Source organism: Rattus rattus, chromosome 3, assembly GCF_011064425.1.
Source record: "Rattus rattus isolate New Zealand chromosome 3, Rrattus_CSIRO_v1, whole genome shotgun sequence".
Lineage (NCBI taxonomy): Eukaryota > Metazoa > Chordata > Mammalia > Rodentia > Muridae > Rattus > Rattus rattus.
The window spans coordinates 91,196,698-91,212,787 of NC_046156.1; the positions used below are offsets into that span (position 1 = coordinate 91,196,698).

Consider the following 16,090-nt stretch of genomic DNA (forward strand, 5'->3'; position numbering starts at 1 on the left):
TTGATTTTTGACAAAGGAGCCAAATCCATCCAATGGAAAAAATATAGCATTTTCAGTAAATGGTGCTGGTTCAACTGGAGGTCAACATGTAGAAAAAATGCAGATCGATCCGTGCTTATCACCCTGTACAAAGCTTAAGTCCAAGTGGATCAAAGACTTCCACACTCAAACTAATAGAAGAAAAAGTGGGGAAGCATCTGAACACAGGGGCACCGGAGAAAATTTCCTGAAGAAAACACCAATGGCTTATGCTCTAAGACTAAGAATCGCCAAATGGGATCTCATAAAACTGCAAAGCTTCTATAAGGCAAAGGACGCTGTTGTTAGGACAAAACGGCAACCAACAGACGGGGAAAAGATCTTTACCAATCCTACAACAGATAGAGGGCTTATATGCAAAATACACAAAGAACTCAAGAAGTTAGACCGCAGGGAGACAAATAACCCTATTAAAAAATGGGGTTCAGACCCATTCAGAGCCTGCCCCACATGTGGCCCATACATATACAGCCATCCAATTAAACAAGATGGATGAAGCAAAGAAGTGCAGGACGACAGGAGCCGGATGTAGATCGCTCCTGAGAGACACAGCCAGAATACAGCAAATACAGAGGCGAATGCCAGCAGCAAACCACTGAACTGAGAATAGGACCCCCGTTGAAGGAATCAGAGAAAGGACTGGAAGAGCTTGAAGGGGCTCGAGACCCCATATGAACAACAATGCCAAGCAACCAGAGCTTCCAGGGACTAAGCCACTACCTAAAGACTATACATGGACTGACCCTGGACTCTGACCTCATAGGTAGCATTGAATATCCTAGTAAGAGCACCAGTGGAAGGGGAAGCCCTGGGTCCTGCTAAGACTGAACCCCCAGTGAACTAGACTGTTGGGGGGAGGGCGGCAATGGGGGGAGGGTGGGGAGGGGAACACCCATAAGGAAGGGGAGGGGAGAGGGGGATGTTTGCCCGGAAACCAGGAAAGGGAATAACACTCAAAATGTAAATAAGAAATGCTCAAGTTAATAAAAAAAAAAATGGGGTTCAGAGCTAAACAAAGAATTCACAGCTGAGGAATGACGAATGGCTAAGAAACACCTAAAGAAAGGTTCAAAATCTTTAGTCATAAGGGAAATGCAAATCAAAACAAGCCTGAGATTTCACCTCACACCAGTGAGAATGGCTAAGATCAAAAACTCAGGTGACAGCAAATGCTGGCGAGGATGCAGAGAAAGAGGAACACTCCTCCATTGTTGGTGGGATTGCAGACTGGTAAAACCATTCTGGAAATCAGTCTGGAGGTTCCTCAGAAAATTGGACATTGAACTACCTGAGAACCAGCTATACCTCTCTTGGGCATATACCCAAAAGATGCCCCAACATATAACAAGGACACGTGCTCCACTTATGTTCATAGCAGCCTTATTTATAATAGCCAGAAGCTGAAAAGAACCCAGATGCCCTTCAACAGAGGAATGGATACAGAAAATGTGGTACATGTACACAATGGAATATTACTCAGCTATTAAAAACAATGACTTCATGAAATTCATAGGCAAATGGTTGGAACTGGAAAATATCATCCTGAGTGAGGTAACCCAATCACAGAAAAAAACACATGGTATGCACTCATTGATAAGTGGCTATTAGCCCAAATGCTTGAATTACCCTAGATGCACAGAACACATGAAACTCAAGAAGGATGACCAAAATGCTAATGCTTCATTCCTTCTTTAAAAGGGGAACAAGAATACCCTTGGCAGGGAATAGGGAGGCAAAGATTAAAACAGACACAGAAGGAACACCCATTCAGAGCCTGCCCCACATGTGGTCCATACATATACAGCCACCAAACTAGATAAGATGGATGAAGCAAAGAACTGCAGGCCGACTGGAGCCGGATGTAAATCTCTCCTCAGAGACACAGCCAGAATACAGCAAATACATAGGCGAATGCCAGTAGCAATCCACTGAACTGAGATCGGGACCCCCGTTGAAGGAATCAGAGAAAGGACTGGAAGAGCTTGAAGGGGCTCAAGACCCCATATGAACAACAATGCCAACCCACCAGAGCTTCCAGGGATTAAACCACTATCCAAAGACTATACATGGACTGACCCTGGGCTCCAACCTCATAGGTATCAATGAGTAGCCTAGTAAGAGCACCAGGGGAAGGGGAAGCCCTTGGTCCTGACAAGACTGAACCCCCAGTGAATGGGATTGCTGGGGGGAGGGTGGTAATGGGGGGAGGATGTGGAGGTGAAGCCCATATAAAAGGGGAGGGAGAGGGGTTAGGGGGATTTTGGCCCGGAAACAGGGAAGGGGAATAACAATCGAAATATAAATAGGAAATACTCAAGTTAATAAAGATTAAAAAAAAAAAAACACCAAAAAAAAAAAGGAAAGAAAAGAAATATTCAACATCCTTAGTCATGAGGGAAATGCAAATCAATACAACCCTGAGATTCCACTTCACACCAGTCAGAAAGGCTAAGCTCAAAAACTCAGGCAACAGCAGATGCTGGAGGGGATGTGGGGAAGAGGAACACTCCTCCATTGTTAGTGAGGTTGCAAAATGGTACAACCTCTTTGTAAATCAGTCTGGAGGTTCCTCAGAAAATTGGACATTACACTACCTTAGGACTCAACTATACCTCTCCTGGGAATATACCCAAAAGTTGCTCCAACATACAACAAAGACACATGTTCCCCTATGTTCATAGTAGCCTTATTTATAGTAGTCAGAAGCTGGAAAGAACCCAGATGCCCTCAACAGAGGAATGGATACAGAAAATGTGGTACATCTACAGAATGGAATACTACTCAGCTATCAAAAACAATGACTGAATGAAATTCATAGGCATATGGATTGAACTTGAAAATATCATCCTGAGTGAGGTAACCCAATCAGAGAAAAACACACATGGCATGCACTCACTGATAATTAGATATTAGCCCAAAAGCTGGAATTACCCAAGATGCAATGCATGAAATTGAAATTCAAGAAGGGTGACCAATGTGTTGATGCTTCACTCCTTCTTAAACAGGGAAACAAAAATATCCCTAGAAGGTGATATAGGGAGGGGAAGTTTAGAACAGAGAGTGAAGGAAAGGCCACTCAGATCGTGTCCCACATTTGGCCCATATATATACAACCACCAAAACTAGATAAGATGAATGAAGCTAAGAAGTGCATGCTGACAGGAACCAGATATAGATCCCTCCTGAGAGACACATCCATAACATGTCAAATACAGAGGTGAATGCTAGCAGCAAACCACTGAACTGACAACTGGACCCCAGTTGGAGGAATTGCAGAAGGGATTGAAAGAACTGAAGGGGCTCGCAACCCCATAAGAACAACAATGCCAACCAACCAGAGCATTCAGGGACTAATCCACTACCCAAACTCTATACATGGACTGACCCATGGCTCTAACTACATATGTGGCAAAGGATGGCCCTGCTGGGCACATATGGAAGGAGAATCCCTTGGTCCTGCCATTGTTGGACCCCCAGTGTAGGGGGATTTTCAGGGGGGGTAAAGGGGGTGAATGTGAAGGTAAACACCCTTATTGAAGGGGAGGGGGAGGGGTTAGGGGGGCTCATGAACAGGAAACCGGGAAAGGTAATAACATTTGAAATGCAAATAAGAAATATCCAATTTAAAAAAATGGAAAAAAGAAAAAAGAAAGGAAGGAAGGAAGGAAGGAAGGAAGAAAGGAAGGAAGAAAGAAAGAAAGAAAGAAAGAAAGAAAGAAAGAAAGAAAGAAAGAGAGAAAGAAAGGAAGGAAGGAAGGAAGGAAGGAAGAAAGGAAGAAAGAAAGAGAAGAAAAGAAAAAATATTCAGTTAATTGTTCCTTTTAAGTATGGATGCATGTGCTGTGTTTAATTTTGTGACTATTTGCACACATGTGCCATGAGGTATTCCCCTTTCTTTCTTTCTTTCTTTCTTTCTTTCTTTCTTTCTTTCTTTCTTTCTTTCTCTTTCTTTCTTTCTCTTTCTTTCTTTCTCTTTCTTTCTTTCTTTCTTTCTCTTTCTTTCTTTCTTTCTCTTTCTTTCTTTCTTTCTTTCTTCCTGTCTGTCTGTCTGTCATTTGGTTTTGTTTGTTCATTTTTAGCAAGATTTCCTTGTGTATCCCTCACCTTTCTGAACTAGTCTGGGCTTGAGCTCAGGGATTCACTTGTCTCTGCCTGAGTGACTGGGATAAAGGTGTGTGTTACCAATACCCAGCTAATTTCTTTTTTTCTGTTAATTTAAGTTATTGTAAGATCACATGTTATCTTATTTGAGTTAAGTCAAAGAGATAGAGTTACTAATATGTTTCACTTTGACATTTTGTGCATGTCCAATCATATTTACTTGGTTATCTTCTCTTGTTCCTCTTCCCAATTTTCTATTTTGATGTCGTGTGTGTGTGTGTGTGTGTGTGTGTGTGTGTGTGTGTGTGTGTGTGTGTGAAAAAGAGAGAGAGAGAGGGAGAGAGAGAGACCGAGAGACAGATCCAATGAGTATCATTAGGGCTGTTTATAGGGTAAGTGAGGCTTTGTTTACAGAAGCATGTACACATCACACTGATGGATTGCTGAAGAATCAGCCTCTTTTCCCTAGCAACCATAAGCAGTTTATACATCCCTCAGAGGGGGATAAGGAGGGCATTGTACAGCTTTGTGCAAATAATATATGAATTAAAAAGTTAAAATTTAAAAATTATCTACTTTGAGCCAGGAAGTCAGCCTTCCATACCTCTCTCCACAGGCCCATCTCATAATTTCCATGTTTTGTTTGTGTTGTGTGAGTGTCTTCTAATTTTGTTTCAGAATCCTCTCATTAACAGGGCTATTGATGAAGGCTTTGTTCTCAGTACCACTCAGCAAGGACAATGTCCACTGTTGTAATAGCAATAAAATAAACCCAGGAAAGATCTAGAAATATTATATGACAATGATTGCAGCCCAGTGACCCATCATCTTTGGTAATCAAACTAAAAACAGAAAAGCTACTAAGAAGTATGCTGTAAGTTAAAAATCAATATTTAAGGCAGGTGTGAAAATTGTAATTGGGTAAGAGATAAAAAGTAGACAGATGTCTACAATGACATCATGAAATGCATAGGCAAGTAGATAGAACTAGGAAATATCATCGTAAGTGTGGTAAAACAATCACAAAAACACATATGGTATGTACTCACTGATAAGTGGATATTAGCCCAAAAGATTGAATTACCCAAGATACAAGCCTCAGACCCCATGAAGCTCAAGAAAAAGGACAACCAAAGGGCAGATGCTTCAGTCCTTCTTAAAAGAGGGAACAAAAATATTCATAGGAGGAGATATGGAGACAAAGTTTGGAGCAGAGACTTAGGAATGGCCATTCAGAGCCTGCCTCACCTTGGTATCCACCATCAAACCCAGACAATATTGCAGATGCCAAGAAGTGCATGCTGACAGGAGCCTGATATAGCTATCTCCTGAGAGGCTCTGCCAGAGCATGACAAATACAGAAGTGAATTCTAGCAGCCAGCCATTGAACTGAGAATGCGGTCCCCACTGGAGGAGTTAGAGAAATGGTTGAAGGAGCTGAAGGAGCTTGCAACCCCATAAGAAAAACAATACCAACCAACCAGAGCTCCCAGGGACTAAACCACTACTCAAAGTGTACACATGACAGATCCATGGTTCCGGCTATCATGTAGCAGAGGATGGCCTCCTTGTTGTGCACCAATGGGAGGAGAAGCCCTTGGTCCTGCCAAGGCTGGAACCCCCAGTGTAGGGGAATGTCAGGGCAGAGATTCGGGAAGCAGTGGGTGGTTGGGAAGTGGGAACACCCTCATAGAGAAGGGGGAAGCAGGATAGGATAGGAGGTTTACAGACAGGAAACTAGATAATATTTGAAATGTAAATAAAAAATACCCAATTAAAATAAAGGAATTAGTCAATAGGAAAAAAAACAAATACAGGGCCTCAAATATTGCCAACAAGGTAATTATTATTTCCCAATCAAAACAGCAACTTCATACAAAAAATATTGTCACACTACTATAATTGTCGAAGTTAGTATTACCAGAGAGAGAGATTTATATAATGTGCCTTCCCTTTTTTTAAGATGGCATTTTATGTAGCCCATGCTAGTCACTACATACCTGAGGATGACGTGAAACTTCTGGTGCTCCTGCCTCCTACTCCTGAGGGCTAAAATAATAGGGATGAACAACATGCCCATACTTTTGTGTGGTCTATGGGTTCAAAGCCAGGGCTTTGTGTGTGCTAGAAAAGTACTCTATCAACTGAGCTATGGCTCCAGCACGTCATATGCCTTCTGAGAGGCAGAATTTGAAAAGGTACAGTATTAATTTTGTGTTATTTGTGCTAGAAATGCATAAACTCAACCAAATAATAAAAAATAAACAAAGCCAAATTAAAAACACTATAAAAATCACTGACCAATCCTGATCAAAATTATGAAGTTCAAGAAAAAAAAAGGAAAAAAAAAAAACCTCAAAGTACTGAATAGTGAGATTTAAAGCAGGAGGTAAGCAATTGAGAGTCAAAGTCAAAGGGAAATTCAAAGTTCCCAGTCACCGTGACCTCTGTTGGATTAACAGAGTTATATAAAGACAAAATGATGATGGCCAGGCTAGGAAGAAGTAACAAGTCAGAGATACTAAGTGGACCTCCTATAGGGTGGCCAGGACCAGAGCAGGATTCCCAAGCTCATTTTTCCAGGTAAGGGGGAGAATCTTGGGTGAGACATTGTTGGCAAGACCAGACCGTGTAAGACCACCCAGGCTGCTCTAAACCAAAATGAATTGCTTAACATCAGACCAAGAATAGGAGGCACAGAAGTCTCCCAAGGAATGTCACAGAATCTTCACCCCAGGAAGACACACCTTCCTACCTACACACTGCATAAAGATCCCATCTTCTACTCCCCTTCACGCTACATAAAACCACATGACTAAAATATGGCTATGTGAATGCATGAAGAATTGTATATAATTTCCAAAAATGGTCTTCATGTCTTTTTACTTCTTGTGGTTTAAAATATGGGCATGGCATGTTGAACCCAAGTAATCATGCTAGACTACAAAGTGATGTCCAATTTTGTGGATAGGAACAGGCAAAATAGAAAAAACTGGAGTCTCTTTTCCACTTATTTAGTCCTAGAATGTTTACCTTTAGCTTTTATTTATGTTTTTAAAAATCAGCTTATCTAGTAAAGGGACTGTTTTTGTGAGGGATATATATTCTATTTATAGCAAACCTAATAATTCTGTTAATAAATGAGGGCTTAAAGCACACATTCATGAAGAACAGGCAATTTATTTTAAGTGGTCATGCAAGGAAATTGTGTCTATCAAATACAAAGGAAAATGGCTTTAATGGCTATTTGTATAATACATATGAATGCCATGCTATATCATGAAGTAAAACAACTTACCTGCCAGAAGTCAAAGGTGGGTATATATGCACATGCATTATTTGTACCAAATGGTCCATATCCTTCTTGACATCTGCTGAGGAGATCCAGGGCATGAGCTATAGCATACACGGCTTGTTTAACATTGTTTGTGATTCTTAGCTGAGTCATATCCAGATAAGTATTTTTCAGATCCTCCAGCTTCTCCTCTCCAGTGCAGAGCTTATCAGACATGTCATACAATCTGTCTTCTTTACCAGTCATATTCACTCTATGGTCCACATTGTAAGGCACACTGCTGTTGGGCCAGGTACAGTTAAAAGCAGTTTGCCAGAATTCAATGGTCAAGACATCATTTGGATCCTTGCTAGGGTGTATATCATAAAGAAATTCTTTTAGTCCAGGTATAGTAGTTCTTGGTAATGCAAATCCAATACTTCCACCAAAATAGGGAAAATACTCAGGCTTTGCAATGAGAGCTGAGGTAATCCAGGCTTCACTGGCTATCCATGTCCTGTCAGTTACGTTATGATGAATCAATTCCAACACAAAGGGGCTGAGATCAATGTCAGAAGTGTAAAGCACAATGACTTTTGCAGTGGAATTCTTTACTACATTAATAGCTTTTTGCATTTTCTCATTTGAGTAGACTTTTGGAATGGTTTCAGAGAAAGCAACGCAGAGGTTGGCACTCTCCATTTTTTCCTTAAAAGTTTTTACTCCATATTTTCCATAATCATCATCAGCTGCAATAGCACCTACCCAGACCCAACCAAAGTGTTTGATAAGATTCACCATGGCCTCAGACTGGATCTTATCACTGGGTACTACACGAAGATAAGATGGAAACTGGAATTTGTCACTAAGAATTGAACAGGAAGAAGTATAGCCCACCTAAAATTGAAAATATGTATAGTTATTAGAAAGCTAGAACCAAATCTTAAATTACAGCTTTCTGAATATTCTGAGATGGATAGAGATGAATAGTTCTCAGTTTCCTCACATTTTTCCATGGAAAATAACTTTCTACTCTTATTCAACAAGTGGGAACTGCTGACAGAAAGTCTTTGGTCTGTGCCATCAACCCCAAGTGGGTTAAGGCAGGCAACAATTGATAAAATTCAAAGGATTATTTTCCATGGATGGCCCTGACAGAGAGATCATTTGCTTTTCCCTTTATCCTTCCTAGAAATATGGTGACTCCCCTGAGTTTCAACATTCAGACTCTTCATCACCTTCGATCTCTCATGTGCAACAATGATGGAATGAGTCTACTCCCTATCCATTTGACAGCGCTAATTTCTCTCATTTACACTGTCTCACTCCTCTCCCATCTCAGGCAGTTTTGTTCTTTTCTTTCCTTTTTTAAAATTTTTCCTTTATTTATTTCATTCTGGAGGACTTCTGCATGAGTAGATGATAAAACTTAGATTAACAAAAGTACTTCAAACCTCAGGTCTCAGCAATTTTCTACAAGATTCCTCAACACTCTCATTTTATAGACCCAGAAGTATGCACAGGATTGATTCTTTTTGTGTAATTTGCTCAGTAATCCTTACATGCATTTCTCATCATTAGGGCTTGATAATGGAACTTAGGCATTTCCGCATCTTAAGTCTCCACATCACTCATTCACTTTACTATGTTACTAATGCATCACTGTCAGTAGGGTCTTCTCTATTACAATTCCACAGCTCCACAGCTGTCAATTCCTCATGAAGTCAATTTACTCCCTTGTTCTCTTTCTTAGTCTTTCATTTGATTCTTAATCCTTTGGCTAACATCTATCCTCATGTTTAGAATCATACAACCAGCAACAGCGTAGAAGCTATCTACAGGAAAGAACGTTTCTGAAGAAGCAAAGACAGGGCTAAGGTAATGGATTCGTGGAAAAGTGCTGCTTGCCGTGCAAACCTGATGACTTAAGTTCAATCCCCAAAATCTATGTAAAAAAAAAGGGGGGGTGCTGTGTAATCTGTCTCAGCACTTCTATAGCAAGATGGAAGTCAGAGAAAGAAGAACTGTCCATAAGCTCATGGGACACTTAGCCTGCAGTATACTAGAGAGCATCAGTAACAAGGAAAACCCTGCCTCAACTAAGTGAAAGGCAAAAAAAAAAAAAAATACTGTAAAATTGTCCTCTAAACCTCCATATTTATGCCATGCATGGCAGACATGCATGTATATGGTTGCACATGTAAAGTTTGTAAAGTTGTTTCAGCTTTTGATAATATCCATAATGATATCATTTTGTGAAACTCCCAGACTCATTTTAGATTGTGAGTATGATGACTCGGGTCATGATTAATAAGTATCAACAGAGACAAAAACCAAAACATATGCCTTGTTTCAGCTATTGATCAACACCAACTGTTTATCCAGTACTGTGGAGCATGATGACCAGGGAGAAGTATATAATTATTGCATCACAACTCAGTTAATGCAAGCCAAATGCTCTGAATCAAGCAATCTGAAATCACTTCTAATTAAGCCTCAGATCTCATGGCTGGAGTTTGGTTATACAGTGTCACTAAGAACAATATCCCAGGGGAAGGGGAGTTGGGGGTTTATGGATGGGAAACCAGGAAATGGGATATTTGAAATATAAACAAAAAATATCCAACAAAAAAAAAAAAGAACACCATCCCACCCATCCTAGGCTTGGTCATACAGTACCACTAAGAACACCATCCCACCCATCCTAGGCTTGGTCATACAGTACCACTAAGAACACCATCCCACCCATCCTAGGCTTGGTCATACAATACCACTAAGAACACCATCCCACCCATCCTAGGCTTGGTCATACAGTACCACTAAGAACACCATCCCACCCATCCTAGGCTTGGTCATACAGTACCACTAAGAACACCATCCCACCCATCCTAGGCTTGGTCATACAGTACCACTAAGAACACCATCCCACCCATCCTAGGCTTAGTTATACAATATCATTAAGAACACGAATCAGTGCATCTCAGGTTGGGTCATGCAGTCTCACTAAGAACACCACCCCAGCCATCCTAGGCCATCTTATAGCTTATCTCAATTTCTTCTGCCTTTCTTATTTTCAACAATTACTAAACACTGTATTTTTTAATAATTTTATTTAGTTTTTGAGGCAGGGCTTCTTTGTATAAGCCTAGTTTCTGGAAACTAGCTCTGTAAAACAGACTAGCCTCTAACTCAGAAATCTGTGTGTCTCTGCTTCCTGAGTGCTGGTATTAAATGTGTGTGCCACCATTTTTATGTGTGTGCATGAGTTTATGGCACTGCATGCATAAGGAAGCCCATGAAAGCCAAAGTGGGGGCGGGGAACTGGAGTTTCAGATGATTGTGAACTACCCTATCAGTTCTGGGGACTGAAAGTTAGTCTTCTGCAAGAACAAGTACTCTTAGCCTCTTAGCCATCTCTCCTGCCCCCATTTCTATTTCTTTACAAGTAAGTATTCAGCACAATATCCTGACATACCTGAGGCATGTAATACAACCCCAGAATTCTTGAAGCAGCAACTGACAAGGATGATCCCCCTGCTCCAACCATTGCTGCCAGAGTTGATCCAGTGCTGTTTCTAAAATTGGGTTTGAATTCTTCCTGCCCTGTAAGAAACACCAAAGATGATTCCATTGCTTTGGAGATGGTATAGCAGGAATCAAAGATCTGATAACCCAGAGTGTGGTTGGGCAAAATGTCTTTCCTCGCATTAATCTCCTTGATGGTGTGGATCATGGTTTTCATCCAGCGGAAACCCCGAAAGTTAAACCTGGAAAGGAAAAGCTGGTTTTGTCAGGGAGGCACTGAGGGTTGCAGCAACAGCAGGTTCAGAGGTGGGGGCTCTTCATCAAGGGGTAATCTTGGGGCACATGGCCCATATATATACAGCAATTCAGTTAAGTGCAGAGGGATTGAGAGACACAGCAACAGCAGGTATCAGGGGAGTTCAGAGAAAGCTGAATGCATCAATTTTTCTAAAGACTAAATGGCATTAGCAAGCTTAAAACTATTCAAGTGAATCATATTCACTATCGATTAGTAATCTTGGGAAGCAACCTTTAGATACTTTTTTACCATATATCTATTATATGCTGTGATTTTCTCAAATGGTGAATTATCTCTCCTCTAGTCAAAATGCTCTTCACCAGCAGATACACAACAGTCTCTTTAAACATGTTTTCTCCATTCACTGGGAGTCCTTGGGCGCTATACAATTCTTCTCCTTACTTTGACCTATGCTGTTCTGAACATTAATTATAGTTAAAAAATCCTAAAATACATTGAGGCACTTAGAGCAGGAGTAGAGTAAAGCATTAAAGCATTACAAGAATTATGTGTAATACAGCTGCAATTGCATAACCCCCCTCTGAGATTTTATATTTATTGGTTATCACCTATAAACATAAACATGATGCATTAGGCTTTTAATTCTCTAGACATTAAAAATCAATATTACAGTTCAATATCACATTTTTGTCAATTCCCCCTATATTTGTCAACTATTCTATTTTCTTCTCTCTCTTCAACATTAAAGCACATTTTATCTTACTAAAGACAAGTACCCCAACATGCCTTAAAATTAAAATTTATTATGCCTTAAAATTTTCTATAGATATTTAACTTTGTCTTCTGTTCAGTAAATATTTTTATTAAATATCCAACAACAGGACACTGGAGAGATGACTCAATATTTAAGAATACTTGTTGCCAAAAGGACACTGTGGTTAGGACAAAACGGCAACCAACAGATTGGGAAAAGATCTTTACCAATCCTACAACAGATAGAGGGCTTATATCCAAAATATACAAAGAACTGAAGAAGTTAGACAGCAGGGAGACAAATAACCCTATTAAAAAATGGGGTTCAGAGCTAAACAGAGAATTCACAGCTGAGGAATGCCGAATGGCTGAGAAACACCTAAAGAAATGTTCAACATCGTTAGTCATAAGGGAAATGCAAATCAAAACAACCCTGAGATTTCACCTCACACCAGTGAGAATGGCTAAGATCAAAAACTCAGGTGACAGCAAATGCTGGCGAGGATGTGGAGAAAGGGGAACACTCCTCCATTGTTGGTGGGGTTGCAGACTGCTACAACCATTCTGGAAATCAGTCTGGAGGTTCCTCAGAAAATTGGACATTGAACTGCCTGAGGATCCAGCTATACCTCTCCTGGGCATATACCCAAAAGATGCCCCAACATATAAAAAAGACACGTGCTCCACTATGTTCATCGTGAGCCTTATTTATAATAGCCAGAAGCTGGAAAGAACCCAGATGCCCTTCAACAGAGGAATGGATACAGAAAATGTGGTACATCTACACAATGGAATATTACTCAGCTATCAAAAACAATGACTTTGTGAAATTGTAGGCAAATGGTTGAACTGGAAACTATCATCCTGAGTGAGCTAACCCAATCACAGAAAGACATACATGGTATGTACTCATTGATAAGTGGCTATTAGCCCAAATGCTTGAATTACCCTAGATGCCTAGAACAAATGAAACTCAAGACGGATGATCAAAATGTGAATGCAGATCGCTCCTGAGAGACACAGCCAGAATACAGCAAATACAGAGGCGTATGCCAGCAGGAAACCACTGAACTGAGAACAGGACCCTGTTGAAGGAATCAGAGAAAGAACTGGAAGAGCTTGAAGGAGCTCGAGACCCCATATGTACAGCAATGCCAACCAACCAGAGCTTCCAGGGACTAAGCCACTACCCAAAGACTATACATGGACTGACCCTGGACTCTGACCTCGAGGGTTGCAATGAATATCCTAGTAAGAGCACCAGTGGAAGGGGAAGCCCTGGGTCCTGCTAAGACTGAACCCCTAGTGAACTAGACTGTTGGGGAGAGGGCAGCAATGGGGGAGGGTTGGGAGGGGAACACCCATAAGGAAGGGGGGGGAGGGGATGTTTACCCAGAAACCGGAAAGGGAATAACACTAAAATGTACATAAGAAATACTCAAGTTAATAATAAAAAAAAAATACACAATGTGCATATGCCACATCAAAAGAGGTATTGTAATTTAAGAACTGTGGAGTAAAAATAAAACCCAAATCTGCCACAGTTGCAGAAAAATGTGCTCAAAAAAAAAAAAAAAAAAAAGAATACTTGTTGCCAAAAGCTCAAATTACCCAAGATGCAATCCACAGACTACAAGAAGCTCAAGAAGGATAACCGAAATGCAGATGCTCCCTCTCCTTCTTAAAAGGGGGAAAAATATCCATAGGAGGGTACAGGGAAGCAAAGTTTAGAGCAGCAACTCAAGTAACTGCCATTCAGAGCCTGCCTCACATGTGGCATATATATATATATATATATATATATATATATATATATATATATATATATACACACACACACACACACACACACACACACACATACACAGCCACCAAAACTAGATAAGATGGATGAAGCTAAAAAATGTATGCTGAAAGGGACCGGATATAGATCTCTCCTGAGAGACACATCCAGAGCATGTCCAATACAGAGATCAATGCTAGCAGCAAACCACTGAACTGAGAACAGGACCCCTTAGGGTGAATTAGAGGAAGTATTGAAAGAGTTGAAGAAGCTTGCAACCCCATAAAAACAACAATGCCAACTAAACCACTACTGAAAGACTATACATGGACTGACCCAGGGCTCCAACTGCATATGTCGCAGCGAAGAGCCTTGTTGGGTCCACAGTGGAAGGGGAAGCCCTTGGTCCTGCCAACATGCAGGGGAATATGGGGGGGGGGAGTAGTAAGGGGGATGTATGGGGTAGGATATACCCGTATGGGAGAGGGGGAGTGGAGGGGATGGGGGCTAGTGGACAGGAAACTGGGAAGGGGAATAACATTTGAAATGTAAGTAAAGAAATATATCTAATAATTTTTTTAAAAAAGAAGAAAAAAGTAAAGCAAAAACAAAAAACAACATTTTAAAAAAAAGAAAGAAAGAATACTCGTTGCTTTTGCAGAGGATCCAGGTTTAATTCCCAGCACCCACACGGATGTTCATAACTGCAGTTTCAGAGGATCTGGTATCCTCTTCTGGCCTCCAGAAGCTCCAAACATGTACATGGCACACATAGATAAATCAGAGCAAAACAATAAAAATGTATGTGTGAAGGATCGCACATAAAAATTAAATCTAATAATCTTTAAAAACATATCAATAATAAATATCTTTTTGGAATAATGGAATTCCCGTCCATGTCACTTTAACTGAATTTTCATATAGGAGGTAGTTCTTTGGCTTCTCAGTATCACCCGATAGTAAAAGAATAAGCAGAGGAAATTAGCCAAGCAGTTACAACACAAGATAGTAAAAGCAGCCATCTAAATAGATGAGGAACAATGAACTTCATAGGGGAGGGGCACCCAGCCCTGGAGGAATACACAGCCAGGTTGAGGCTTAGAGGCTGGCACAGAGAAAGAAGGGAAGTTCAGGCAGTGTTGGGAGTCTGTGACAGGGGAACATGTTATTATCAAGGAATGGAACAAAATCAATGATTAGGGGAGATGAGGGTGGAACAGTGCAGTGAGGAGGCTTGAGCAGGAGACACCACAGCACAGAAAGACACCACTCCTCTTCTGATGTTTCCAGACTAACAACAGTGAAATAATCAACTTTTAAATGAAATGTAGCTGTATCTTTTTTAAAAGAAAGAAAATGCTAAGAGCTAGAAAAATATTCGCCTTCTTTGAACTAGTAATTCCAACCCTTGAGAAGTTAGCTGAGAAAGCACTCTCCCCACAGGGAAAAAGCTATCCATCCCCAAAGGCAGTACAGAGGTTTTCACAGTACTGGTAAACCAGCACAAACTAATATGTTAACAGACAGAACCTCAAGTGTATACGAATATTTTCCATCATTACAAAACAATCATGCAGAATACGATGCAGCAGTAAGAAAACAATTGTATGTAGATTGCGCAGTATGAAGACTTTCTGTAATTAATGCTGCATATGAAGCATTTTAAGGATGAGCAGGAAAATTATTTTAAATCATCACAGAATAATCACTAAAGTTGGGATTTGGAATAAATTTTCCTTCATTGATTAATTTTGGTTATGAGATTCACAATATTTCATAATATCTAAATCCTCCATTTATGACTACTAAACAAAACATAGAATACTCCTTTTTTCCATTTCATTTTTCCCCATTTTTGAGAAACATTTTCAAAATAATACAAAGTCTTCCTGCTTTATGTACTTTTAATATATGGACAACTGGGAACTTAGTATTGCATTAAAGTTGCTTATTTCAGAACAAAATTTCTTCAAACCCCAAGTTGAGGTTCTGAATCAGTTAGTTAAAGCTTATGATTGAAAATGTAGCTGCTCAAATCCTAATTTCAATAATTAAACAAATCCCCAAATAATTCTAATTAGGAAATTCTTTTAAATAGGACATATTTACTTCTCTCCACTCCTTCAACTACAATGTAATAAGCTATTATTTTTAAGGAAGGGAAATTCATAATTTGAAATCTGTGTACTAACCTTTATCATCTAACATTGCTGGGAAAGAAACCTTCAGAAGTTCCAATGCAGGGTGTAGAACAAATGAAGTAATCCCTTTTCTAAACTATCAGTGTGTTGCATTGCAATGAGCTCTAAGTTATCATTTAAGTTGTTGGGAATTAAAGAAGTGAAAACTCTTGTGG

The 16,090-nt window shown here is 40.1% G+C and overlaps 1 protein-coding gene across 1 annotated transcript in view; it reads right to left on the reverse strand.

Moving 5' to 3' along the window:
- The window catches only part of LOC116896821 (vomeronasal type-2 receptor 1), a 39,679-nt gene that overhangs the window by 21,686 nt on the left and 1,903 nt on the right, over positions 1 to 16,090 (reverse strand). Inside the window, exons 2-3 of the mRNA XM_032898298.1 lie at positions 10,890 to 11,181; positions 7,439 to 8,311 (exon numbers count right to left, since the gene is read on the reverse strand). Coding sequence (XP_032754189.1) covers positions 7,439 to 8,311; positions 10,890 to 11,181 — 1,165 coding nt within the window. The remainder of the gene's footprint in view (positions 1 to 7,438; positions 8,312 to 10,889; positions 11,182 to 16,090) is intronic.